Raw genomic sequence first — 27121 nt, forward strand, 5'->3', positions numbered from 1 at the left:
AATATAGTCCGGCCTCCCACAAGGTCTGAGGGACAGTGGACTGGCCCCCTGCTGAAAAAGTTTGCTGACCCCTGCCCTAGACATTTGAAGTTGAATGAAGAAGGTTGGGTTTCCTGCATGAGATAAATAAATCAAATCTCAGAGCATTTTGCTTCCTCCTTGTCCTCCTTTTTTCTGATGGAGATTGAACTGACTTTCAGCAGCTTGCCAGTTATGGTGGTTTGTGATCTAGCTGGACCTAATGACCAATGAGGCTCAATGAAGAGTTATGACATCAGGTAGTTAGTGGCACACACTTGCCTGCCTGAGAAGCTGCATGTCAAGGCCAGTCACCACTTCTCATTCACCTAAGCAACACTTCAGATCATGCAGCTGGCATTTTCTCAAAGCATTAACATCAGAGAATACAACTGAGAAGAAAACAAGACAAGGAGCATTAGAGCGTGTGGAAAGGAGATTTTGCTGCGTCCCACCCATCTCATGAAACAGAATGTCTAGGAAAAAAACTCAAGATGATATTTCCAACAACATTCCTGATGGAGCTGATTTCAAAAATCTACTGAAACTGTTTCAGAAATTAGTTGACCAGACAGTTGCTCAGAAAAGGGATGAAAGATTAGGCTTGTATATAAAAGATGCTGGTAAGTAATCTGGTTGTACACGCAGAGGGGTGGAATTTGGGGTGATAAATGGATTTACCCTTCAGAATGAATTAAGTCACCCTAGAAAGGAGTCTACCATTTCTCCCTTTCTTGCTCAAAACTTTCTCTAATATTGGGACCCAGGAACCCAAAGATCCCTGCTGTACTATTTCATAAATAGCGAGACAGAAAAGGGATTCCAAATGAAAATGAAGACAAAACTTAATTCTCCAAACACTGATGATGATGGATTGCAGCACGAGGTGATGGTTGGAAAAGTATCGAAAATAGCTGTGCTGATCTGTTAGCTTTTGTCTTCTTTTCTTTCATTGCAGAGGAAATTGATTACGATAAATTCTTTGCTGAAGTCCAGAGGCTGTTTGGTACAGATGTGAAGCCACAAGATGTTAAAACCTTCTATAGGAAGATTAGCAACAATCCTGATGGGCGGACGGAATGGTGCGAGGTAGATACGTGTTGTTAATAAATAATAATAATAATAATAATAATAATAATAATAATAATAATAATAATTTATACCCCGCCCATCTGGCTGGGTTTCCCCAGCCACTCTGGGTGGCTTCCAACAAAATACTAAAAACACAATACAGCATTAAACATTAAAACTTCCCTAAACAGGGCTGCTTTTAGATGTCTTTTAAAAGTAAGATATAGTTGCTTATTTCCTTGACATCTGATGGGAGGGCATTCCACAGGGCAGGCACCACTACCCAGAAGGCCCTCTGCTTGGTTCCCTGTAACCTCACTTCTTGCAGTGAGGGAACCGCCAGAAGGCCCATGGCGCTGGAACTCAGTGTCTGGGCTGAACGATGGGGGTGGAGACGTTCCTTCATGTATACAGGACCGAGGCCGTTTGGGGCTTTAAAGGTCAGCACCAACACTTTGAATTGTGCTCTGAAACGTAGTGGTGTTGCTGTTTGCGGTGCATAAATGTGTCTTGAGCTCAGCCCTAGGTCAAACCAATCCAATCTTCATTCTCACATATGAAACCATTTACAAGAAAGATAATGCTGATACACTTTTACTATTACTACTGACACAAGATACCACCCTAAGTTAAACCGTAGCTTAGCTGATGTCCCACACTGACCTTAAAAACCAAGGGAGGAGCAAAGGCCATGTAAGTGCCTCCTCGGGAGCCAGCACAGTCATGGTAAGTTGCTCTTTGGTTTACTGTGACATGCGAACCAGGCCATTATAATAAGGTTACCAGATTTTTTTTCAAAAAATCCAGGGACACTTTTTTTAAAAAAAGAGGAGTCAGGTGGCCAGGTGGCTAGGCGCTCTCGTTCCTGGCTCGATTTGGGTCACGGTTTGGGTGTCAGCGGTTCCCCCTTGGCAGTGGCAGCAGCAGTCTCAGCACTGTGGTAGCACAGTTGGCTCTGGCTGGCTTCAGGAACTGCTCACTGCCATGGTGCCTGCCATTTTGCCTCTCTGGAAGTCCCCATATGATGTGTTTTGTGCTGTTGAACCAATCACACAATATTCATTCCCTACTAATACATCTACAACATTTAAAATATAAATCCGGGGACAGATTTTGTCTGGGGACAGATTTGTAAATCCGGGGACTGTCCCCAAGAAACGGGGACATCTGGTAACCATATATTATAATGAAGGAGTTGGTAGAGTGAGACCATGGGGATCAGGAAAGGCTTTACTAAGTGAGGCAGTGAGGATGAGAGGGAGCTATCTTCTTGAGCAGGAGGCTGTCCCAGCACAGAGAATGAACCAATTTTTTTTTGCCCTTGCAAGTGTTTTGATCAAGTTTCTCCTGCATTCCTACTTATGGAACAAGAAGAACCCAAGGAGGATAGCAGCTCAAGCGAATGATTGAAGGGCTTGCAATCTGTTCAACATTGCACCCGCAGTAGATCATCTCCTCTGTGACTGAAACAATGCATAGTTAGCTCCTAAATAATCGGAGGAGTTGCCTTTTATAAGGAGACTGAAGTGGGCTTTGTGACCATGAAAAGCACTTCATCAGGAAAGTGAACTCTTGACAATTTCTGCTTAACTGATGTTCCAGGGAAGCGCATGAATTTAGCTGATAAAGGCAATTCTTATAATTCACACCATTCATTTTCTGGCTGCTGACTAACTTTATGCTGCTTCAGCTCACGGAATAGTAATCACTGGAAAGTAGCCTGTGGTTTTTGGTGAGGCTTTTCTGAGTGGGAAGAGGGATGATGTTACGAACAACAAGTGAGAATATTACCAGTTCAGCCATGCTATATACATAGCACACAGGCTCCACGGTTATGGGATACATGTGTCTCAAACCACAACTCCCAGCAGTGTATCTTCGGCACTGCTCCGACTTTGCTCTTGTAGAATCGTAGAATCTTAGAGTTGGAAGGGACCCAAGGGTCATCTAGTCCAACCCCCTGCAATGCCGGAATCTCAGCTAAAGCATCCATGACAAATGGCCATCCAACCTCTGTTCAAAAACCTCCAAGGAAGGAGAGTACAGCACCTCTTGTGGGAGTCAGTTCCACTGCTGAATGGCTCTTATTGTATTTCCGAATGATTAGTTGGAATCTCCTTTCTTGTAACTTGAAGCCATTGGTTCGAGTCCTACCCTCCAGAGCAGGAGAAAACAAGCATGCTCCCTCTTCCATGTGACAGCCCTTAAGATATTTGAAGATGGCTATCCTATCTCCTCCCAGTCTCCTCTTTTCCAAACTAAACATACTCAGCTCCTTCAATCGTTCCTCATTAGGCTTAGTTTCCAGACCCTTGATCATCTTGGTTGCCCTCCTCTGCACACGTTCCAGCTTGTCAACATCCTTCTTAAATTGTGGTGCCCAGAATTGGACACAGTATTCCAGATGTAGTCTGACCAAGGCAGAATAGAGTAGTACTATGACTACCCTTGATCTGGGCCTACAGTACTTGCTTGTTGTATACAGTAGAGTACAATTACCTTTTTTCATTTTGCTGTCCATGTCAGCCATTTTGTGCTGGCATCCACAATTCTGTTGTCAATATATGAACACTGGTACCTCATTTTTAAAGCGAAGCACTGCTTATAAATATTCATAAACCTTAAATAAAAATGAACTCTACAAGTGGTGCTCCTAAACCATGGCATTTTCCTGCAAAAAGTAGAACCTGTACCCTGGAGTTCTTTCATCGGCTCCCTCTGATTTTAATGTTTAAAGTATTATGCGGCTGGGGCAATGAAGCTCACAAGCAGCTACAGAAGCACTTGATAGGCTGCTCTCCATAAGGTGGAATTTGATTGGCTCCAGAGGCAATTTGGGGTTCATAAAGTTCTCTTCAGATGAATGTGCTTCTGATTACAGTGCCTTTTTCACCAACTAGATCAGTAGACCGTAGCTAAGTGGTTCATGTATTACACCATTAACCTTTTGAAAGCTGCATTTAAATCATTCTTTTGCCTATAAATCCTTCTTGTCTTCTCTAGGGTTGGAGAGGAATTTAAAAGAGCGCTTTGCTTCGTTCTTCATGTAAACCTTTGCTAGCAGTAAGAAAAAAAGGGGGAGGGAATGAGAAGCTGGAGCCTGCAAGAAAGGGGAAGGCGAGATCTGATCTCTTTCTCCATGGGGTGTGGATATGAGGGGTTTGCCCAAGAAAGGATGCTAAGAGGGAAGTGTTGCGGATTCCTCATACTGTACCTTATTGATATTGCTATATCATGGATTAGATGTACTGTGCAGACAGATTCTATATCTGTCATCACAACAATCCTTGGCAATAAGTTCTTACTGACCTGGAACTATGAGTTGTTTCACATATTCACACAGTTTGTGCATTGGTTACTGCAATGAACTGCATGTGGGACTTCGGTTAGTGCAGAATGCTGCAGCAAGATTGCTGAAAGGAATCAAACCTTGTTAGCCTTTCACACCTCTGCTCAGGGACCTGCCAGTTTACTACTGGGTCAAGTTCAAGGTGTTACTATTAATATATAAAGCCCTTAACAGTTTGGGACCAGTTTACTTGCAAGATCACCTTTCCCCATATATGCCCACTTGACTGCTTCAGTCTGAGCAACTGGCTCTGTTACAGATGACACATCATACCATTTGTAAGAACCTGATATTTCAGTGTGGCAGTACCCACCCTTTGCAACTCCCTGTCTTTTGAGATCAGGCAGACACCTTCACTGTGCTCCTTCAGAGCCTGCTAAAAACATCTCGGGTGAACTTGCCTTCTTCCACTTGTGCAACAATGGATCAAAATTATGGTAGAAAACTCGATACAGAATTACAAGAAAATCAAACGACATCTAATACACCATCACCCATGGAGGTTAAGCATCATTAAAAGATAAGACACTTTGGCTGGAATGCTAAAAGGCCCTTAGGATTTGGTTACATAGCTGAGAAATGCTCAAAGTTTATCTGTTGCTTTTGAATTTGCTTTTGAAGACAATGGCCATTTTCCACAAGGGACTGAAATCATGTTTCTGTTTCCCCTGCGTCTGTAAATCAAAGGCAGACCTATACACTGACTAGAAAGCTTTTGAAATGACTTCTTTCTGTAATGAGCCATTCCATATTTTGTGTGCTGAGTCTGATTTTCATTTCAGTCATGCCTGGAACCTAATTTTGGAGTCCTCCTGAAGGCTTTCTCCTGGACAAAAGGAACATAGCTTTTCTCCCCACCCCCCATCATCTTGCTTGTTGTTTCTACCAACCATGAACACAGTATGAAACAGTCTAGAGAAATATGCAGGTTCCCAAAGAGGAGACAGCAGTCTCCGGAAAAAAAATTACATATCACTTGGAAAGACAGGCAAACTAATGCCAGTGTACTAGAAGAAGCAAAGATCACCAGTGTTAAAGCAATGATTCTTCAGCATCAACTTTGTTGGACTGGTAATGTTGTTTGGGTGCCTGATTATCGTCTTCCAAAGCAACTACTCTATTCTGAATTTAAAAATGGAAAACATAATGCTGGTGGTCAACAAAAGAGGCTTAAAGACCCTCCCAAGGCAAATCTAAGAAAAATGTAGCATAAACACCGACAACTAGGAATCACTGGCCTGCGAGCGCTCAGTTGGAGAACAGCCCTTACCAAAGGTATCATAAACTTTGAAGACGCTTGAACTCCAGACTTGAACTCTCACACATTCACACTAAGCCATGGTTTGACTTAGCATTGCATGAGAAACCAGCTCAGCATATCCTTCTGGGTTCTATCTAATTGTTCAGTTAGCTAAAATTGCCCCTTGATTGCATAAAGATTTTTTTCTTTGTAATATTCTTCTTTGGCCAGCTCTTCATAAGCCCTTGCCTCTTGCCCTCCTGTGCCTCAATTATTGGTCCATTCATCACCAGGAAAATGGTCAATTTCCTGACACTTCATCCTGAACAATATGTGTTGTGTGGCAGTGGTGACTGGACAGTTGCCCTTCTATGCCCTCAAGCCTTGTTTTGGAAAAATAGAATTTGAATTCAAGATTCCTCTAATTTTGAAAGTATGTATGCCTTATGTCTGCATAACCCCTTGGGTTCCAATGTTTACACTTTTCTATCTTGCATTAACAGCATTTAAAAGTGATGCATTTGAGAATAAAGATGTCTGTAGTGTTAGCTGTGGAAAAACCCAGAGTTGATCTTTCAGTCTATCACATTCTCTATTGGAGTGCAGCAGTTGTGAGGACATACGCATACATAGAGATAAATATAATTGTGGCAAAAGCAGCATATATATATATATATATATATATATTTAAATACCCTTCTGTCTCAAGTAACCTGGTCCTGAACTGTATAGAACTTGGCCCAGTAGCACACTGAGTGCCATTGCAAATCCCACAAGCAAGGTGCTACATGCTGTTAATAGTTTGCCCCACAAGCAACCTAGCTGTGACATTCTGTATCAGCTACAGCCTCCAAACCAACCCCAAAGGCAGCAGCACATAGAGCAGAGTGCAGTAATCCAACTGTGAGGCCGGACAGCTGTGGTTGAGCTATCTTGATCCAGGATTGGCTGTAGTTGTCTTACCAACCAAAGGTAGCAAAAGGCACATCTAGCCACATGTGCCTCCAGTGACAGAGCTGGCCCCCTCCTCCCCACCCAACTAGCATGAATCAGCCATGAAAGACAAGGATCCAAAGGTAACATCATTGGCACATACTCACAGGCACTCTGTCAATGTCATTAGGCTGCAAAACTTGAAACTGATTGCATAAAACATGGTTTGATGGAGCACTGGAATTCTTGTTTGAGAATGCATCAGTCATGGCATCTAGCTTGCTACAGAGATCGATGACTTCATCCTCAAAATGCCTAGCAAGCAACTCTTGGATGGTTTCTAAGGTGTCCTGGGTGCCAACCACTGATATGGATGTCAGCAGCAATGGACCACCCTGATGATCTCTGCTGGCCATGTTCTCGAGGAAGCAGTGAAATAGGCACAATTATGTGCTCTAGTCATCTTCGTAGTGGGACTTCCGCCACCTGTGTTCTAGCCATCATCTGACTACTTCTTGTTGTTTAGTTGTTTAGTCGTGTCTGACTCTTCGTGACCCCATGGACCAGAGCACGCCAGGCACTCCTGTCTTCCACTGCCTTCCGCAGTTTGGTCAAACTCATGCTGGTAGCTTCGAGAACACTGTCCAACCATCTCGTCCTCTGTCATCCCCTTCTCCTTGTGCCCTCCATCTTTCCCAACATCAGGGTCTTTTCCAGGGAGTCTTCTCTTCTCATGAGGTGGTCCTTCCAGTGAGCATTCAGGGCTGATTTCCTTAAGAATGGAGAGGTTTGATCTTCTTGCAGTCCATGGGACTCTCAAGAGTCTCCTCCAGCACCATAATTCAAAAGCATCAATTCTTCGGCGATCAGCCTTCTTTATGGTCCACCTCTCACTTCCATACATCACTAATGGGGAAACCATAGCTTTAACTATACAGACCTTTGTTGGCAAGGTGATGTCTTTGCTTTTTAAGATGCTGTCTAGCTTTGTCATTGCTTTTCTCCCAAGAAGCACTGCTGTCACCATCCATCTGACTACTACTGACTTTTAAATATATGTAGAGTTTTAAATATATGCCATCATTTCTCCATGCAGTTTAGGTTCTTCTTATGTGGTGCTGCATTTTGTTTGGCTTGTTTTAGATCTTTGGATATTATATACTGGAGGGTGATGCTCTTGCTGCCCAGCTTGATGAAGAAAATATGGTTTTCCTGGTATCCAAAAAGCAGCGGATTTCAAAAGCAGGTAGGATCTTTTAATGTTCTCTCCCCTTATTGAACTTCTGCATAATGTGTCATCAGATGTGGGCAGAACAATATATTGCCCCTCTTCCTCTCCCAGTAAGCAACATTAGCCCACCCGCCGGGAAGTTAGAGTAGTGGCTCCACCCATTCAGTGAACAGCTTCTGGTTGCAAATCTATACACACTTGCTGGAGAGAAAGCTCCATGCACTCAGAAATGTTTATGTCTGAATAGACCTGCCCAGGATTGAACTGTGCCTGCTATTATAGGGTTCCTGTTAGACTCTTATGTAATTAAAGTAGATTTCCCAAACAGTTCGTTCATTTTCTTTTTTTAAAATCACAGCATTTCTGTTGTAACTATGAGTTGCATTTTTCTCCAGCCAAAAGACAACTAGCAAACCCCTCCATTGGCATCACCAAAGTCGCACCCAAGAAACTCCCTATATGATCATATTGTTAATATTGCAGAAGTTCAAAATCAGAGCATGATTTTTTTTATATTTATAAAAGTATGTTTTCATAAGTCTCCAAAGATGCCATGTTGTACATTTTTAATGCATTCTATGGCTCTGCTGCAACCATCTGTTCATTTGTACTCACCTATGAACTGCCCTTGACAAAAACTGCTTGTAATTCTATTGTAAATGCCCTCACTGGTTTTTAGCCATTACTTTTATTTTATTTATTTTACAACATTTACCGGTATATACCACTTACTCAACAGAAAGGCCCTAAGCAGGCCACGAAGAACAATAGAAATTATCTACTTAAAATAAAGCATTAAAAACAAGTTGGCATAAAAGTTTATAAAAACATTTTTTTAAAAAATCAGTTTATTGTAGTTCTCACTGAGTTGGTATATTTGCCTCTGGACTGTACCATTTCTTTACAAGTAGGGATGGGGAGAAATTCTATTTGTTCACGTTTAAAGGTGGATCTCCCTAATTTGCGCTTTCCAAAACAATTACATACGATTTTGCAGTGTAGCTATCCAGCAATTAACATGTACTAAAATGCATATATTTAGTGAAAACTACAAATTTCTAAAATGAATTATATTAGGGGAAATTCCTCTGCAAAGACACGTCTGTTAGGGAAAATTCCATATAGATGTGTATCTTGCCTTCTTACTAATTATGTGCATTACCTAATTCCTAGAAGTTTTGTTGTTCAGATTTTAGAATGTATTTTGTCTTTGGCAGGAGTCAAGAGACGTGATGTAATAAAGTGCATAGTGAAAGTACCACAGCTGGATTTTTTAGTAGTAGCATCACAAAAAGGGATGCTGTCCGTTTTCTCCAGCCAGGTAATTTTTGAATTAAACCAGATTTGTTTTCTCTATGGTACAGAGCACTTTCTAATATGAACAGCTAATTAAATGTAAATGCATCTGCCCTTTGGTTATATATGAGTGAGATAGTCGAGCAAACATCTGCTATACAAGAGATATCTGGCTTCAGGTTCCTGAAATACGTAGGCATTTATGCAATTTTCATATTTTATTCAGGCCCAAATTCAAACAAAGTAAGAACAGGTCACTAGAAAGTGTTCTGCGGAAGCTTAATTGATGTAAATGGCCATTGCACAAACTGAAAATGTGTTATTGCCCAGGCCACCTTAGTTTGGATGATGCATTAGTAGGAAAAGAAGCTCTTGGTATATTGTTTGCTTTCTCTTCCTTCTAAAACATAATGCACCCATCCTTTCCCACTCATTCAGACAAAGGCTTTCAGAAAAATGAGTAGCCTACACAGACATTTAATACATATTGTTCAAAAAATTGTATGACTTAGAAACCAGTTCTCAGCATCCCAACACTCTATCATGACAAAGATGGGAGTTATGCAGGTAAAAATTTAGGATCATCCAGATAGGAGCAAGCTTGATGGTCAATGGCTGAGGTCTCCAGGAGCAAGTTCAGTCTAACAAGTCGAGCCATTTCCACAGCAGGTCCTCCATTTCCTTCCTTGTAGAGAATAGCAAAAAGCCTGCAGCTGGGCATTTTGGAAAAGGGCTTTGACAAGCGGCACCCAACCCCAGCCTCACATCTTTGTGGAGGGACCTGCTGGGATGACATAAGAAACTCTAATGGAATTTACAACAACGATGTAACCAGAATTTTTTTCAAAGTATGTGATGGAAACTGCTAAGAATGTAAAACTTGGCAGTTCTACCTACCTGCTCCAGGTAGACCTAGAAGAAACATCTGTGTCATAAATGCAGGGGCAATTCAGTGCTGGCAGTAGTGAGCTAGGTAGACCAATGATCTGACTTGGTAGAAGGCAGCTTCCGTCAGAGGCTGGTCCATTAGGGCAAATGGGGCACTGCCCCACCATGCTCATTCTGCCCTCTGTCAGTCCCCACCTGCCTACCTTTTTGTTTATAACCTGTCCATGGGTGGCAATGCCTGCCACCTTTTTCCTTTTGGGTCTCAGTTTTGCCCTTGCAGAACTCAGAAGGGAGGAGAATGTGGGCAAAATCAGGATTGGTTGGCTCCACATTTGCCCATCATGGGCTTAGGCACCACCCACTGGTGGCCTCCCTGCCTTCCCAATGGGAACTACCACTGGAAGCTTCCCATTTTCCTAAAACAGAACATTAGAGTATAGGAGTGTACAAATATGGGAAACAGTATGACCGTGCATGAATTGCGTGTCATGAGATTATGTACATATTGGTAAGCTGGTGAAAACCCATGTCCCAAATTTTATTAAAGATTTTCTTGTTTTACAGAAGTATGTGTAATGTCTCTCATATTTTTTCCATGTAACATTTTTACAAATCAGTTTCATTTGTTGAGACATTAGGAAGAAAAGGGGTGGAGGGGGGAAGATGGGTGGGGTCGGGTGGTGATGTTTCTATTTTGCTTAATGTATGTAGGGTTTGGTGTCAGCGTTGCTCGTGCCGGTTCTACTGTTCACTTGCGTTCCTTTGGTGGAGAGAGAGGTTAGGGTTGGCCCAGGGTGTGGTTGTTTGTTTGTGTTTGGCTGTGGTGATCTTTGTTTTCGTGTGTGAGTGGGGTGGGTGGGTGTTTTGGATCAGGTTAGCCATATTGATTCGTATGCTGTTGGTGGATTATTGTCATTGTCTTGTTGGGCTGTATATGTGATAAAGGGGAGCCGTACCGGGGTAAAGGCATCTTCTTCTGTTTGTCCCCATGTCAGTTTCAGTTTATTTGTTAATTTTTCTAGTAGGGCTGTTTCCCATACTATTTGGTACCATTGGTCCATGCTTACTCCTGACAGGTCTCTCCAGTGCCTGGTTATGGTGTTTCTGGCTACTGAAAGTAGGTGGGTTATGAGCGCTTTGTGGTGTAAATGGGCATTGTTGTCTTGGAAGATGTTGTCTCAAAATAATCAGTTCCATAAAACGTTGGCAGTTACCACTTGTATTTCATCCTTTTTTCTTTTTTTGTAACCCGTTTAAGTGAGATGTTGAAGAGGGGGAAGAAAAGCTATGCTAATAAATCTCCCAAGGATGCAACATCCTTTGTTTAAATGCAGCAGTAAACTACCCTGGCAGAAGGCACAAATATGAGGCTATGTGCTGTTTATTACCTTCATACTTCTGTAGCTCTTGTGCAAGTAGCCTATGAAATGTCGTGACTATGCAGTAATGTTTCCAAGCAGCAAAACACACCCAGGGTTTCAATTTAATTAGGACACAATACGCATCATAGGCATGTACAAGATAATAAAAGATCCTTGCATGTGATTAAATACTAAAGCAAGGCTGAGACATTTGGGAACTACTGAATGAATGTGGGCGGGAACCTATCCAGTATTCCTGTATATTATATCTCTTTCACAGTTCTATGAAGAACTGCTCTAAAAAATAACCCCCCTCAGAGAGCTCCCAGCTGCTACCTAAGAGTTTCCACTGATGTCACATTGATATCAGTACTTCCATTTCATTTCCAAAGCTCAAAAAAATATTATCTTACTTTTTGAAAGCTCTGCATGGAAATTTTGAGTCACATTAATATAACAGTCCCTGCTGTTGTGAAAACCGAATAGGGTATGAGTGTGCCTATATCTTTGGCAGGTTATTAAGGATATAATCACACATGAGAATAAACCACTTGACTGATAGCTCAGTTGGTTGGAGCGTGGTGCTGATAATGCCAAGGTTGCAGGTTCGATCTCCGTATGGGACAAGTGCATATTCAAGTTGGACTAGATGATCCTCAGGGCCCCTTCCAACTCTGATTCTATGACTGTGAATGAGCATTCTGACAAATGGGAGGTTTCTCTTTGCAGTTGAAACCCAGTTGAAACAAGAGGCACTTGTGTGAATAGTCCCTTAACATTGTTTATTAAATTTGGATGCCGCTTTTCATCCAAAGACCACAGGGCAGTTTACAACATGAAACTACAAAATGAAAATACAATACAGGGTGGCCCAAAAGCCGGTATACTGCTTTAGAATCCACTTTCTTTGTTTTTTACTCAAGCTCTCATCATTCACAATATCAGTCAATAAAAATTGTTTGTTTGTTTGTTTGTTTGTTTGTTTGTTTGTTTGTTTGTATGCCTACTTTTGGGCTACCATGTATATATAACAACAACAAACCAACAACCCCCATCCCACAAACGCATTTAAAAAGCCATAGATTGTTTAATCAACCAAAGGCCTGGTTGTAGAGAGGCAGTCCTTGAGGTATCATGCTCCTGAGCTGTTTAAGGCTTTATAGGTAAAAAGCAGCACTTTGAATTGGTCCTGGAAACTGATTGGTAGCCACTGCAATCCGGCCAAGTTTGGTGTTACATGCTCAACCCGTTTTGCCCCAGTGAGCAACCTGGGCCCTGAATTCTGCACCAGCTGTAGTCCCACATATAATGTGTTGCAGTAATCTAACACAGAGCTTACTAGAGCATAGGCAACAGATGTTAGGTCTGATGTGTTTTCATGAGCAACAGTTCAGTTCAAAGCCTTTGACATACTGCAAATATTTGAATATGCTTCAAGGATGTTTGTCACAAACAATACACAGGGAAAGCAAAGCAATGTCTTTGATACTTTCAAGTACACCAGCCAATTTTATGATTAACAACTTTGCCATTGGGAAGTTTTTTTGGAAACCAGTTACTAGAAAATTTGCAGCCATCTTCCAGTGCAGATTCCTAAAAATGAGCATCTTTCTGTAGTTAGATCCATGTTCAATTATTTTTAATATCCTGTCTGTATCAAATTGAAAGAAAAGCAAGACAAAAATCAAGCTCTCATATATATAAGCAGTGCTTTTGGTGACAATACTCACTGGTATGGAATCTTGCCACCTCTTTTAATGCTGCCCATGGCAACCACCTCATTTTTGGATATGGGCACCTCATTTTGAACCCAAGGAAGCACTTTATATGAGACTGTGGCACTGTGAGTTTACTAAAACAATGTCTGTGTGTGCTCTGCGTGGTTTTGATTTTGTCGCAAACATCCTCTAGCCACACATGTTTTCTGAGAGCAGAGCAGAGGGAACTGTGACTGCATCTCACACTTCCTTACCTGGTTCTTGAAATGTTTACCTGGTTGCCACCAACCTGAGTTTAAATAGTATTATTTTTCTTGCAACTGTATCTCACTTACTTCCATGATTTTTTCATTGATTTTCCAGATGAGGATCCTGACGAGCACAAGCATTCCCGTAAGTTGACTCTTTTTCTCAAAAATTCAATTACGAATTAGACATCAGTGAAGTGAAACAAGTACCTGTACATGTTTGTATTTGAAGCTCCCATATAATTTTGCATTGTGAACTACACTGGGTTTGATAGCTTCATTATTTCCTATTCGAGTATGAAAATACTATCTATGGCATGATTATCTTACATATTTAGGTCAAAAGATGCATTAAAAAGCTGATTAAAAAGCTTGAAGGAGCGTCTCCACCCCCATCGTTCTACCCAGATACTGAGGTCCAGCACCGAGGGCCTTCTGGCGGTTCCCTCGCTACAAGAAGCCAAGTTACCAGGAACCAAGCAGAGGGCCTTCTTGGTAGTGGCACCTGCCCTGTGGAACGCCCTCCCACCAAATGTCAAAGAGAAAAATAACTACCAAACTTTTAGAAGACATCTGAAGGCAGCCCTGTTTAGGGAAGCTTTTAATGTTTAATAGGTTATTGTATTTTAGTGTTCTGTTGGAAACCGCCCAGAGTAGCTGGGGAAACCCAGCCAGATGGGCGGGGTATACATAATAAATTATTATATTATATATTATTATGATGTAATTCATGAAATCAAACCTATTTTTTGAGTCGTAAATAGTGGCAATAAGATTACTTTGGTAGTTACTCATCCATCTTTAATTTACAAAAAAAGCTTGGACAAAGCACTGACCACATTTCTTGAAAACCTGATTGTATTCTGACAACAACTTCCTGCAGTTTAGGAAAGTGTGGCTGCAATGTTACATATACTTCCTTGGGAGTAAGTCCACTGAACAATTCTGAGTAAACATGCAAGTGACTTGTTCAAAGACTACCAAGTAGTTATTTATTAAAAATCATGGTACCAATGATGAAAGAGTCTCTACTTTTGTATATGGGGGGGGGGGGGAGAGAGAGATACAGATCTGTGCATTTACACACATACAAACATAGTTATATCATTTTAAACAGTATGAGTTATGCAGCTGTGTTTCTTTTTTGTTACCAAAATGCTGAGAAACCAAACTTAACTGAAATGTACACATAACTATACAGGTAATGTAGTTGCCATATTGTGTCAGGGCTATTCCCGCTACTAGAAAGGGAGTCCACCTTCGCATCATCCATTCATTCACCATATAGATTTTCCCCATTGCTACAATGAAGAATGCACTGCATATTCCCTTTTGGAACACCTTTTTGCCATTTTGGTTCAGAAAACCCATCTAAACTACCACAAACTTTTGATGCTGTGCTGCTAATCCCGTTTGGAGATAATAGGCGTCTGAAGACGGAGAGAGGTTCCGTCAGATTAGGTGCATCATTTATCTGGGGACTAATTGCTGCCAGGTTGTTTGAAGAGAGTTGAGCTTGCTAGTTAGAGATTATTGTATTGTCCAACAGCTGCTGCTGGCACAACAGTGAGTAATAAATCGATTCATTAGGATAACTTCTCTTCCCTGCTCTTGATTATGAGGCAGCATAATTTTCTCTTCTGACTGCATTCCCCAGGTGATCATATTACTTGAACTATGTTCTTATTATAAACATTTTTCCCATAGCAGGCCTGCCGGTTCCTTACTGTACACAAATGATATAATTCTGCTATTGCAACTGATTCTCTTTTAACATAGTTAGATCTGGTTCATAATCATCACAGGCTGTAAACAGAATTTGAGGTTCTGCAATAATTTAGACAGCTATAGCCTCTTAAATTTAATTTAGAATCCATTAGCGTTTCAAATTGCTCTATACAAATAGCAGAGCACAGGGCAATATATCTTTCTGTAGCACCCACACACGATATGAAATTAATTTATAGCTGTGTTGAGGCACAGAAATGTTAAAGGGTTTCCATCATAATCAGATGCAAGCAACTACAAAATGTCTGAAACAGTCAATGTTTCAATTTCAGCTTGATTCTAGGGATATTGAAAAGCTAGGATGCACATGTAATCAACTATGAAAGTTATATTATAAATTATTAAAATACTTCCACATCTTTATTCCACTGGCACAATATTTGTAATTCCATAAACACAACTTTATCACCAAATTCCGGCAAACTCAACTTTTACAGTTGTAGTTGATACTTTGACTGTAAATATTCCTTGAATTATTCTTCTTTCCATAAATCATTCCTAAGGAGACTTTCAGACATCAATTAAAGATAAAGGTTGCAAACTAGCAAAGAGGTTGATTCTGCCAACGTTTCTCTTTAACCAGGACACCTCTTGGATCACTGGATGTGATTACCTGAGTCAGCTCAAGCGTGTTGTTGCTGTGACGGAAAGAACCATTATCATCTGGGATTATAAAACACAGGGCACTGCCATGGTAAGACACTGAGTCATGCAAGTGTGTGTGTATGTGCATATGCGTTTTGGGGGAAGAGGGACAAAACAAAAATCCAAAGAATGTTTTTTTGGTATTGTGCTACTGTTTAACTGAACTATTCTGCATTCTTGTTAGCATATCTCATACTGAAGCATTATAGCTAGTAAGCAGCTGTGTAGAGACTGGAGACTGGATTCAGTTCCTACATGCAGCAAATATCCTATCCGATCATGAAGGGGTATAAGCCTGGGCAAGAGAGCTGTAGCTTCTCTGTCCAATTAGGACAAAAATAGACTTGACATGGGAAATCTGTGATTGGACAGTCTGGTAATTTTTTTTTGGGGGGGGGGTTATTGTTAAAAGTAGCAGCAGGGGACTAGATTGGGACTACAGCACTGGGGGTGAGGATAATTCTTCCTTACTATTTCACTGTTTTAAATGGCCCAGCTTCTGTTGGTCACAGCTTCTGTTGGTCACAGGCAGGTACCCAAAGTGTCTGCTCTACCACTGTGCTACAGCACTTCACTTAACTCTCTCTCTCTCTCTCTCTCTCTCTCTCTCTCTCTCACACACACACACACACACACACACACACACACACACAAATTCTTTTATCAGGATAGTTATCATAGTTTCTCCCAAAGCATTCTGGAAATCATAGTTTGTTGATATTGCTGAGAATTCTCCTGACAGGTCCCTAGTGTCCCCCTTATAGAACTACAGTTCTCAGGTTATTTAGTGTGGGGGGGTCAATATTAAACCTGTTTCTTTATGGCATAAGTATAACTCAGGGGTACAAACTACTTGTACAAACTACTCTCCTGGTATGTCCCACAGAGGAAGTTACGGTCTTCAAATAAAAACATCCTGAAGGTCCCAGGCCACCGAGAGGTTAGGCTGGCCTCAACTAGAGCCAGGTCTTTTTCGGCTGTGGCTCCAATCTGGTGGAACGCTCTGTCACAAGAGACTAGGGCCCTGCGGGACTTGACATCTTTCCGCAGGGCCTGCAAGACGGAGCTGTTCTGCCAGGCCTTTGGTTGGGGTTCAGTCTGACTCCCTCTTCCCTTTCATAAGAACTTGCATGAAAGTGGCCACCCAATTTTTCTCACAGGCCCATATAAGTTCAGCATAAACAGTTGGGCCTGGTGAACATTTAAGGTCCCCAACCCTAATCTGCGGGTTGCCATCTGATTGGATTTTATTCTGATCCTGATCTGATTTGAGGATGTATTTTAATTGATTGTCTGATTTTATGTTAATGTGTTATACATTTGATGTTAGCCGCTCTGAGCCCGGCTTCAGCTGGGGAGAGCAGGATATAAATAAAAAAATTATTATTATTATTATTATACTGATTGTAAAGCAGACGTTTTTGTGAATGACATATTATCAAGTATATTTATTTCAAGGGACAAGGCAAGCACATCTTCCGTCCCCTTTATTATTTGTTTCCGCCATTGAGCCACTAGCTGCTGAGATAGAGAATCAAGAGATTAAAGGGATACAGATAAATAAAACAGCAAACAATAAAGCTCTACGCAGATGATACCATGTTAACTCTAGCAAATCCTATGCACTCTTCAACAGCACCAGAGAAACGAATGTGGAAGTGTGGCTGCATATAAACAAATAAAACAAAAACAGAAATTATAGGAGTAGATACTGGAAAGGAGGGGTGGGGGGAACAAAGGGATAATTTTGATTTCCATTGGTCTACTAAACTAGTGCATTACTTATAGAATTACGTAACACAAGACCTTCAGGAATGCTGCAAAAATAACTATGAAGAGTTAATTAAGGAATGTCAGTTGCTTTTGGCAGCATGGCAGAAATTGAACCTGTTTGAAAAGGTTTGTGTACTACTAAGGCATATTTGACAAGCTAGGATATATATCTCACAGGTTGCAGCCAGGACTTTTGAACTATCTTCTCACATAATTTTCTGAATAGCATCTTTAAGGCAAGAATACTTATTGGTGGATTAATAGAATAAATGCCAAAACATCTAATCAACAATCTGCTTTATTTCATAGGACAATTGTTTTATCATCAAACCCGTGGAACATTGCATTATTTGTGTTTGTGCTGTTCAGCGACCAGCAGAACTACTAGTGAAAGATGACATCTTACTGGGGGATGACGGGGGATACGTAAATATGTATACCATGACCAGCGATGACTTTGGCCTAAAGCAATCTAAAGCTAAAAAGAAAGCACAAATTATGGTTATTGATTCTAGGAAATTCAAAAGGTAAGTCCAGATACTTTGACAATTCTCATTATTGAGATTGAAAGTTATTGTTTTTAAATAGAGCCCAAGATGGGAAGTTTCCACACTTCTTGACACAAAGAGAACATAAAATTGTATAGTACAGGCATCCCCAAACTCAGCCCTCCAGCTGTTTTGGGACGACAATTCCCATAATCCCTGACCACTGGTCCTGTTAGCTAGGGATGATGGGAGTTGTAGTCCCAAAACAGCTGGAGGGGAGGGCTGAGTTTGGGGATACCTGGGCCAGGTTTTCCTTGACATCAGTAGGATACGGTTAGAGCAAACCATGAAGAATCCCATTTCAAATTATTTACTTGGTATAGAGATTATAATTTATATTCCATTTGAGCTCAGTTTCTTATATATGTAGATATTTGAATTAGTATTTTGTTTTATCACCCCCAGCATTAGACGCAAGCTACATGAGGACTGGGTTGTGAAAGTCAAATACTTTCCAGCCTTGAATTGTTTTGGATCCTGCTCTTTGGACAGTGTTCATTCTTTGGTTTTGGATGACCTGAGAAGACTTGAAGACAACACGTAAGTCCTTATTGTATTATATATTATTTTCATACAGATAGTCACACATATGGGTTAAATCAAATTGAAAACTTTAAGGGAATTGTGAGTTATATGAGCTGTGAGGTTTTTTAAATGAAATCAAAATTAGTTATCTAAAGCCCACCAAAGTGATCTTTCATACAACTATCTTGCAAATTAGGACACACTGTTAGTCTGAAATGTTGGTTTCTTTCTTGTACACCATAGAAGTGACATGAAATTTCATTCAGGTAGGTAGCCATGTTGGTCTGACGCAGTCGAAATAAATTTTTTAAAATAAAAAAAATGTCCAGTAGCACCTTAGAGAGCAACTAAGTTTGTTCTGGGTATAAGTTTTTGGTGCATGCACACTTCACAAAAGCTTATACCCAGAACAAACTTAGTTGGTCTTCAAGGTGCTACTGGACAATGTTTTAATTTTTTAATGAAATTTCATGTTTACAATTTCAACAGTCATTTGAAGATTTTTGTCTTTTTATAATACTAAAGAAGATATAGTACATGCTATAAAGTACAAACAAATAGAAAAAAGCAAACATCAGCATTAACTAACATTCCCCCCCAAATATCATTCAAACACATGATGAATACCATAACATTATAAAGTAATACACACACACACACACACACACACACACAATGTAGAGTCAAATACAAAAAAAAGGGTTTGCTCCTACCACATAGGACTATAGGAAGTTGCCTAATACCAAGACAAGCCTGTCAGGAGTGCATGCAGGAGCCAGGCACTGTGACTGGTGGGGCTTTGCAGAACTGGGGCTTTCCTAAGTTTGTTCTGAAGAGGCAAGGCCCAGGTGAGGCCGATTGGTAACTCACAGCACCTGGTGGCAAGAGGGATATAAGGCCACCATTTCCCTTTGGCTCTTTGCCACAGCAACACACTTCCTGCCTTGTTGCGTTTGGCCTCTTGACTCCTTGCTTCTGGATCCTCGGACCCTTGGCTTCTTGACTCCTGGTTTCCTGACCCTCAGACCCTTGGCTTCTTGACTCCTGGTTTCCTGACCCTCGGACTCTTGGCTTCTTAACTCCCGGCTCTCAGACCCTTGGCTTCCTGACTCCTGGCTTCCTAGCTCCTGTAGCTGCTCCCACCCTGACGTCCTCAGCCGGGACTTCAACCGCCCTTAAACTGGACCGTGACAAAGCCATTGATCTAACTCAGTACTGTCTGCCCTAGTTGGCCGTGGCTCTCCAGGGTTGTAGGCAGGTTGCTCTCCCAGCCCTACCTGGAGGTGCTGGGGATTGTACCACTGAGCTGTGGCCCTTCCAACTTCTTGAACGAGGGAGAAATAAAGGAGGAAAGAAGGGCAGAGCCTCTGCCCCAGCGAAGCCACCAGAGCAGAATACTTATTTATATGGGGTTATACAGATAAAACAAGGAGACAGAGAGCCATAAGAGAAGGAACTGTGAAAAAGAGTTAGGTGTGGAAGGATGTCTGAGCTTCCAGCCTTGGTGGCGAGCCCAGGGATAGCAGACAGAATTTTCAATTTATTTTACTGAAGGGACTTTGTGATGGGGGGGGGGTTTAAGTCCATTCCTTCCTGAGGAGTTGAGGACTGATCCTGGCTCCGAGGGCTCCTTGGTGATGTTTCGGGAACAAAAAACTGGACAATCATGTACTACTTTGGCTAATGTTACTCATTACTCCTTCCATTTTGGAAGAGAGAACAGGCTACCACCCTTGCATAAGACTTTATAGCCTTATTTAATCAAATGTTTTCTTGTCATTGCAGACCTGTTAGGGAGTTCTCAGTACCAAGGGGAGTTAATGCTTTTACATACTGTGGAAAAGCCAATATTGTTGTTACTGGGGGTAGGTAAAAATGCCTTCAGTCTACTAAATAAGTCTTGGTGATCGTTTCCAAAATTTCTCAGTTGCTAAATAATTGCAATGTTATTGCTGCTGCCTACAAAACATAAATTATTATTATTATTATTATTATTATTATTTCTATAATGCCCTCATCCAATGATCCCAGGGTGTTCCACAACATAAAAACACAAAAATGCATACTATAACCAGAAACAAAAACAATACCTCCAACACGTTAAAAGGCCACAGTTTGCTTAAGCAGCCAAAGGCCTGGGGGGAAGAGGAATGTTTTTGCCTGGCTCCTAAAGATAGAAGAAAACTTTGGATTTGATATCCCGCTTTATCACTACCCTGATGAGTCTCAAAGCGGCTAACATTCTCCTTTCCCTTCCTCCCCCACAACAAACACTCGGTGAGGTGAGTGAGGCTGAGAGACTTCAGAGAAATGTGACTGGCCCAAGGTCACCCAGCAGCTGCATGTGGAGGAGCGGAGACACGAACCCGGTTCCCCAGATTACGAGTCTACCGCTCTTAACCACTACACCACACTGGCTCTCAAAGGCACTTGGTGAGCCTCCTTGGAGAGAGCATTCCACAAGTGCGGAGCCACCACAGAAAAGGCCTGTTCTCATGTTGCCTGACCAATGCCTCACTCGGTATAAGGCTACTTCCTGTCTTCCTGTGCTCCATCCTGACAACAATGTACCAGCTGCAATTTGCATCAGTCTCTGGATGAAGTAGCAGCATCAAGGCAATCCTGCCATATTCTAATGTGAGGAAGAAGCAGATGGTAGACATAGTCTTCCTATATAGCATCATTTCAGACTGTTGGTGTTTCTCCTAGTGTTATGTTTCATGCCTGGGATGACGTACTGTAGGTTTGTTATAGAGAAAGTGAAATAATCATCTCAAATTACAGGTGGAACACCTAGGCTTTGCTAGGTTAGTATTCAGCATCACAATGAGCCTCCAGTTGTTCAGATCAGCAGTGTTGTTTGTTGAACAGCAGTGAGCATGTGGAATAATTGACAAGAAATACCATATTGGCCTGAACGTAAGACGCACCCGAATATAAGCTGCACCTTTAAAATTGGAGGGAGGGGGGAGAAAAAAGAAAAAATACACGAATATAAGCCACTCCATTCCAGGCTGCATGGGGGGGGGACCCGCGCTGGATTGCCAGTGGCCTTTCCCCTTCCCCGCTGTCTCCCTTCCTGGCCTTGAGGGAGAGGATGGAGGACTATGCGTGAGGCGCTGTTTGCTCCTGGCTGCATATTGTAAGGTCGCAAATATAAGCCGCACTTTAACTTTCCATGGTCAGAATTTGGGGGGAAAGTGAGGCTTATATTCAGGTCAATACGGTATGTCTAAAACTGAGCACATTTGGGTCCAGCTATAGCACTACTCTATGAATCTCAATCAGCAGAGAAAAATAAAAATGTCTGATGCTAAATATAGCTAGGTTACCGATATCCTCTTATTGATTAGCAGAGAGAGTGTGGCTGAAATATTCAACATCTTATTCCCTGTAAAATAAAAATTGACATCCTAGCAATATTTTTTGCTGAATTACACAAACATTTGCTGAATGCATTGATCATGCAACTAAAACAAGAACTTATTTAAGAAATGAGTCAGCTGCTCCTAAATACTAATACTTGGGACTAAAAGCAATTTATATTTCGTATTAATTGCTAGGCTGTCTATGGCTGTTGCCATACAGTTCTAATAAAGTGCTGTCAAGTCTTGCCTGTCAGTGGAATAATGTTGTTTTAAATCATTTGAAAAACTAAGTTATAACTCAGTAAACCTTTGCTGATAAAACTGTCTTTTCATTATTTTGCTCAGAAGTATTGGAAGAAGGTTAAACAGAGAGTGTATTCTTTTATTGCTCATCATTCATGTCAACATAATTATTAGAAGTCATAAATTTAATGAATGCTGCAGATGTCTAGCTGCCTTCAAATCCTTTTTATACATTGTTACGCAGCTCAAAGTCTGCCTAACACTTTCTCTGAGCCAGTTCTATAGCACATGCTGTTTTTTGACAAATACAGGGAACTATGTAATTGCTTATGATTTTTTCCATTCACACCTACCCACACCTGATTGTCACACTGTTCTCTGTTTGAGGGACAGCTGCTTCCATGTGTCATCATCAACACCACCAAAAAAGCATCCCTACTGCCTGCCTGCTGGGCTGACATTTTAGATGAAAGATGCATAAGAAATAACAGAGCTTTATTCTTGGAACTCAAAGAAGTTTCAAAGGAAGTTGAGTACAGTCTTATGCCTAGTCACGGAGACATAATAGTGATACAAAACAACCTTTTTAACTTTGTGCCTTCCCCATGCTTTGAACTACAGCCACCATCATCTCTGACTATTGGCCATGCTAGCTGGGGCTGATGGGAGTTGGAGTCCCAAAAACCTCTGGAGGGCACCAGGTTGAGAAAGGCTGGTATAAGCATTTCTCAGGTTATTCCTCAAAACATGGTGGCTGCTTCCTTACCCTAGGGACAGTAATGGAAAAGAAGAAGAAGATGAATGGTTTGGAAAAACTAGCATTATGCTAGACCTCCTTGATTTTTTCTTTAAAATGCAAGGCGTGCATCTGTAAAGACTGGCAGCAGGTTTTCCTTTTCAAGTACATGTATTGTAATTGGCTTCCCAAACACATGGCTGGGAAATGAAGCACAGCCCTTTGCCGTAAAGGCTAACAGCAAACATGCTGAAGCCAGAGCCTATCCAGGTGCTAAATAAATCATTTTAAAATTGTGTTACTGAAACATTTCAGTAAACCAGCCACCCCCATCTAAAATAGCTAGTCACAAAGTATTAGTTTGAGCAATTTATACATTTTTTGGTTACCTGCTTTCTAGATGTGCCTGTTTTTTTCAACAGAGGATCAATCGGTCCTAGTCAGAACAGGCTGACACTGTGATAAGGTGTCAGGAACAGAGCATGGTTCCTTAAAACCTCTGCAGTCACTATCAGGGTAGCAGTTGCTACCCCTAAAAAAGATGGGAGGAAGAAGAAGAGTTTGGATTTGTTATCCCACTTCATCATTACCCAAAGGAGTCTCAAAACGGCTAACACTTTCCTTCCCCTTCTTCCCCCACAACAAACACTCTGTGAGGTGAGTGGGGCTGGGAGTGTGACTAGCCCAAGGTCACCCAGCTGCTGCATGTGGAGGAGTGGAGACGTGAACCCGGTTCACCAGAATACAAGTCAACTGCTCTTAACCACTACACCACACTGGCTCTTGTTAAGTTCAAAGGAATCATATGCATGGAATAAGGATACCATGTTTCTGCATGAAACATGATGAATAGAGACTCCAGTGTCACAGGGTGGTAGTCAACTAAGTTTTACTCAGAGAAGGCCCACTGAAATTAATGGATCCTTAGTCATGCTAGCCACATGACCCGGAAGCTGTACGCCGGCTCCCTCAGCCAATAAACGAGATGAGCGCCGCAACCCCAGAGTCGGCCACGACTGGACCTAATGGTCAGGGGTCCCTTTACCTTAACCCTAATTTCAGTGGGTCTCTTTGGGATATTCTTGTCTCTATTGCTCTGATATGCCTTCAGTTTGGCTGAAGATGGTATGTGCTTCCATTCAAGAAGTGACAGGGGTCTGTTCCATCTGGCATGTCTTCACGCCAAGACAAATGTGCAGTGGGTTCTCATCCAAGAGATGTTGTTTGCAGATGACGCAGCCTTCACAGCACACTCTGAGGAAGCTCTACAGAGACTCATCAACCGCTTTGCCCAAGCCTGCTTGGAGTTTGGCCTCACCATCAGCCTGATGAAGACCAACATCTTGGCTCATGATATTGCCAGCACTCCACACAGCAGCATGGGTGACCACACACTTAAGGTGGTTGACAATTTTGTCGACCTGGGCTGTAGCATAACCAGCAACTTCCATTGACACTGAGCTGTACAAGCATATTGGCAAGGTAGTGAAGGCAATGGCTCATCTTTCCAAAAGGGTATGGAGGAATGTGATGCTAACAACTCCCAAGATGAAGATCTACCAGGCTTGTGTGCTGAGCATGCTGCTTTATGGAAATGAGTCATAGGCAATGACTCACTACCCGCCAGGAGCAACGCCTCAATGCCTTCCGTATGTGCTGCATCAGGAAGATTTGGGCAGCACATGGTAGGACAGAGTCTCAAACAAAGATGTGCTCTTCCAAGCTCACATTCCCAGTATGTTTGCACTTATGTCTCAGAGATGTCTAAGCTGGCTTGGTCATGTACACAGAGTGGCAGATGGCAGGATCCCCAAGGATGTGATTTACGGGGAGTTTGCTTGAGGCACCATGCCTGTTGGCAGACCAACTCTGCTATAAAGATGTCTGCAAATGTAAAATGAAGGCAACACCAACCTTGCCGTGGAAATTCCTTGCAGATGACCACAGTGCCTGGAGACAGTCAGGTTGTGTATCCACATCAATGGCCACAGGAGGAATGACTTCTGGGAGTAGCCCAGAGAGAAGAAATGCTATGGTGCATCCATAACAGCAAAACTGGATGCCTTCATTTGCCCCAGCTGCAATAAGATATGTCTCTGCTGTATCAGTCTCAGCAGCTACAGCTGGCACTGTAACTCTCCAACAGTTTGACTTAACCCTCAGTGGTGGACTCTTCCATTGTCCCTCAAGAGCAGTCGAGGCCAACAACTAACTCTGCATAATATTTAGAAGAAAACCACCCAGAGTGGCACTGCACAATCTGTGACTGTGCTGGTCAGACACGTAACACCTACTACAAAGGTGCTTAATATACAGTTATCTAAGCAAGAATAAGGACGTAGAGAGGAAACAGAATTCTCCCCTCCCCCCATTAGATCAGTTAGCTAAGAATTCCCATGTGGTACTTGCAATATCAACACAGTATTACATGCAGCTACAGAAGAAAGTAATACAAATCCCACAAATTTGCTTCTGACAGGCTAATAGCTCAAAGAAACACGGACAGACAAAGAGCTTTCCCACTCTCCAAAATGGAGGTTACATCTTAAAATGGCAACATGTTGGTTTGAGATGCATAGAAAAAATAATAACCATACAAGTGTAAGCACTGCCTCTGCCCCCCACAAACTGCTAAATGATATGGTAATAATAATAATCTCATATCATGTACCAGTCTGTGATGATGATGATGATGATGATGACAACAACAACAACAACAACAATACCACAGTATATTAATAACTCTACCAGTTTTGAGTTGTTTTGCAGCCCAAGTAACAGGCTCACTGGTCCATTCCTTTCTCCAGGAGATGATAAAATTCTTCGTTTGTGGCATCCTAACATCAATACAAAGCCAGTGGGGAAGCTGATGGGACATTTATTTAGCATAACAGAGATTGTCACCAATGAAAAGGACCAGCACATTATTAGCCTTTCGACTGCAAAGGTAAACTACTTTTTCACTGTATCTTACTGAGCAGTGGCGTAGCGTGGGTTGTCAGCACCCGGGGCAAGGCAAGTAATTTGCGCCCCCTAACCCAGTAGGGGCAGAGAGCTGCGAGTGCGAGCACACACCTCCCCCCGATGTTGCGCCCGGTGCGGCCGGCTCCCCCCTGCACCCCCCACGCTACGCCACTGTTACTGAGAAGGAACTGCTGCTTTCTCCTCTCATCAGTCAGTAAAAATTATATATATATATATATATATATATATATATATATATATATATATATATTAGACAACCCACAATTTTTCCTTTGAGGGATCTTCTGCATTCTAGTTCATATAGATATAGGCGGTGCTTTTTTTCTTTTAAAAAATGGTCAGGGGTACTCTCATTTTCCTACTCGTATTGAAGTACTGCACCTCAATAAGGCCAAACTTAGATTCACAAAATGTTTAGGGGTATGTGTGCCCCTGCGTCCCCCCAGGAAAAAAAGCACTGGATATAGGAGGTAGTCAGCTGTACAGTGCATTAGTCCAAAACTACTCTTTTCAATGTTTCCCCGAAGTCTCTATTTAAATCCCTTTCCTCCAATCAAAATGTTGAATATATTGGAAAAGTCCAGGGAAGCAGTCTATAAACATATGGGAAATGGCTGCATGAAGAAAGGGATACTATAGAACATCTTGTTAGCATATATCCATTTGCAAATAGTGAAATTGTTTATTTATCCGGCATTTCTAAAAAGAATCTGCATTAACATCATGGTAACGCCAATAATTTATTTCCTCTTTCTTTAGTCCCAAAAGGATTTAATGCAGTGTAGAGCCTGGTATGACCTAGCCATGAGTTTGAATTTCTCTGGAGACTTCAGAGAAAAAGTAAACAAACAAACAAACAAAGCACAATCGGTGCAATCTTGATCCTTTCTGAGTTTTGCACATATATTTTTCACTCTTGATACTTGTACTGGAATATAACTCTTAAAAATAGTATTAGCATATAAGTTTATAGTGTTGTGAGTTTGAGGGGAGTAGGCTGTATGCCAAGACCCTTCTAATGCCTGAGCCCCACTTCTAATTCTTTGAATAGCTTCCCGGTGAAGTGATAGCCTGGGTGATGGGCCATTAAGGGGAACAAAGGAAGTGGATCTGTGCAAGATGGCAAAAAGGTGGAGGCCCCTCCCCCAGCTGGTGGG

At 41.7% G+C, this 27121-nt stretch overlaps 1 protein-coding gene across 1 annotated transcript in view; it reads left to right on the forward strand.

Moving 5' to 3' along the window:
* Positions 1-291: 291 nt before the first annotated feature.
* WDR64 (WD repeat domain 64) overlaps positions 292-27121 on the forward strand; it is a 68700-nt gene continuing 41870 nt past the window's right edge. Inside the window, exons 1-10 of the mRNA XM_083732207.1 lie at positions 292-641; positions 977-1107; positions 7755-7857; positions 9060-9163; positions 13469-13498; positions 15725-15835; positions 17869-18086; positions 18513-18647; positions 20418-20497; positions 25787-25926. Of these exons, the coding sequence (XP_083588333.1) occupies positions 491-641; positions 977-1107; positions 7755-7857; positions 9060-9163; positions 13469-13498; positions 15725-15835; positions 17869-18086; positions 18513-18647; positions 20418-20497; positions 25787-25926 (1203 nt within the window). The 5' untranslated portion in view covers positions 292-490. The remainder of the gene's footprint in view (positions 642-976; positions 1108-7754; positions 7858-9059; positions 9164-13468; positions 13499-15724; positions 15836-17868; positions 18087-18512; positions 18648-20417; positions 20498-25786; positions 25927-27121) is intronic.

The sequence above is a fragment of the Podarcis gaigeae genome (genome assembly GCF_964106915.1).
Source record: "Podarcis gaigeae genome assembly, chromosome: 3".
NCBI classification, from domain to species: domain Eukaryota; kingdom Metazoa; phylum Chordata; class Lepidosauria; order Squamata; family Lacertidae; genus Podarcis; species Podarcis gaigeae.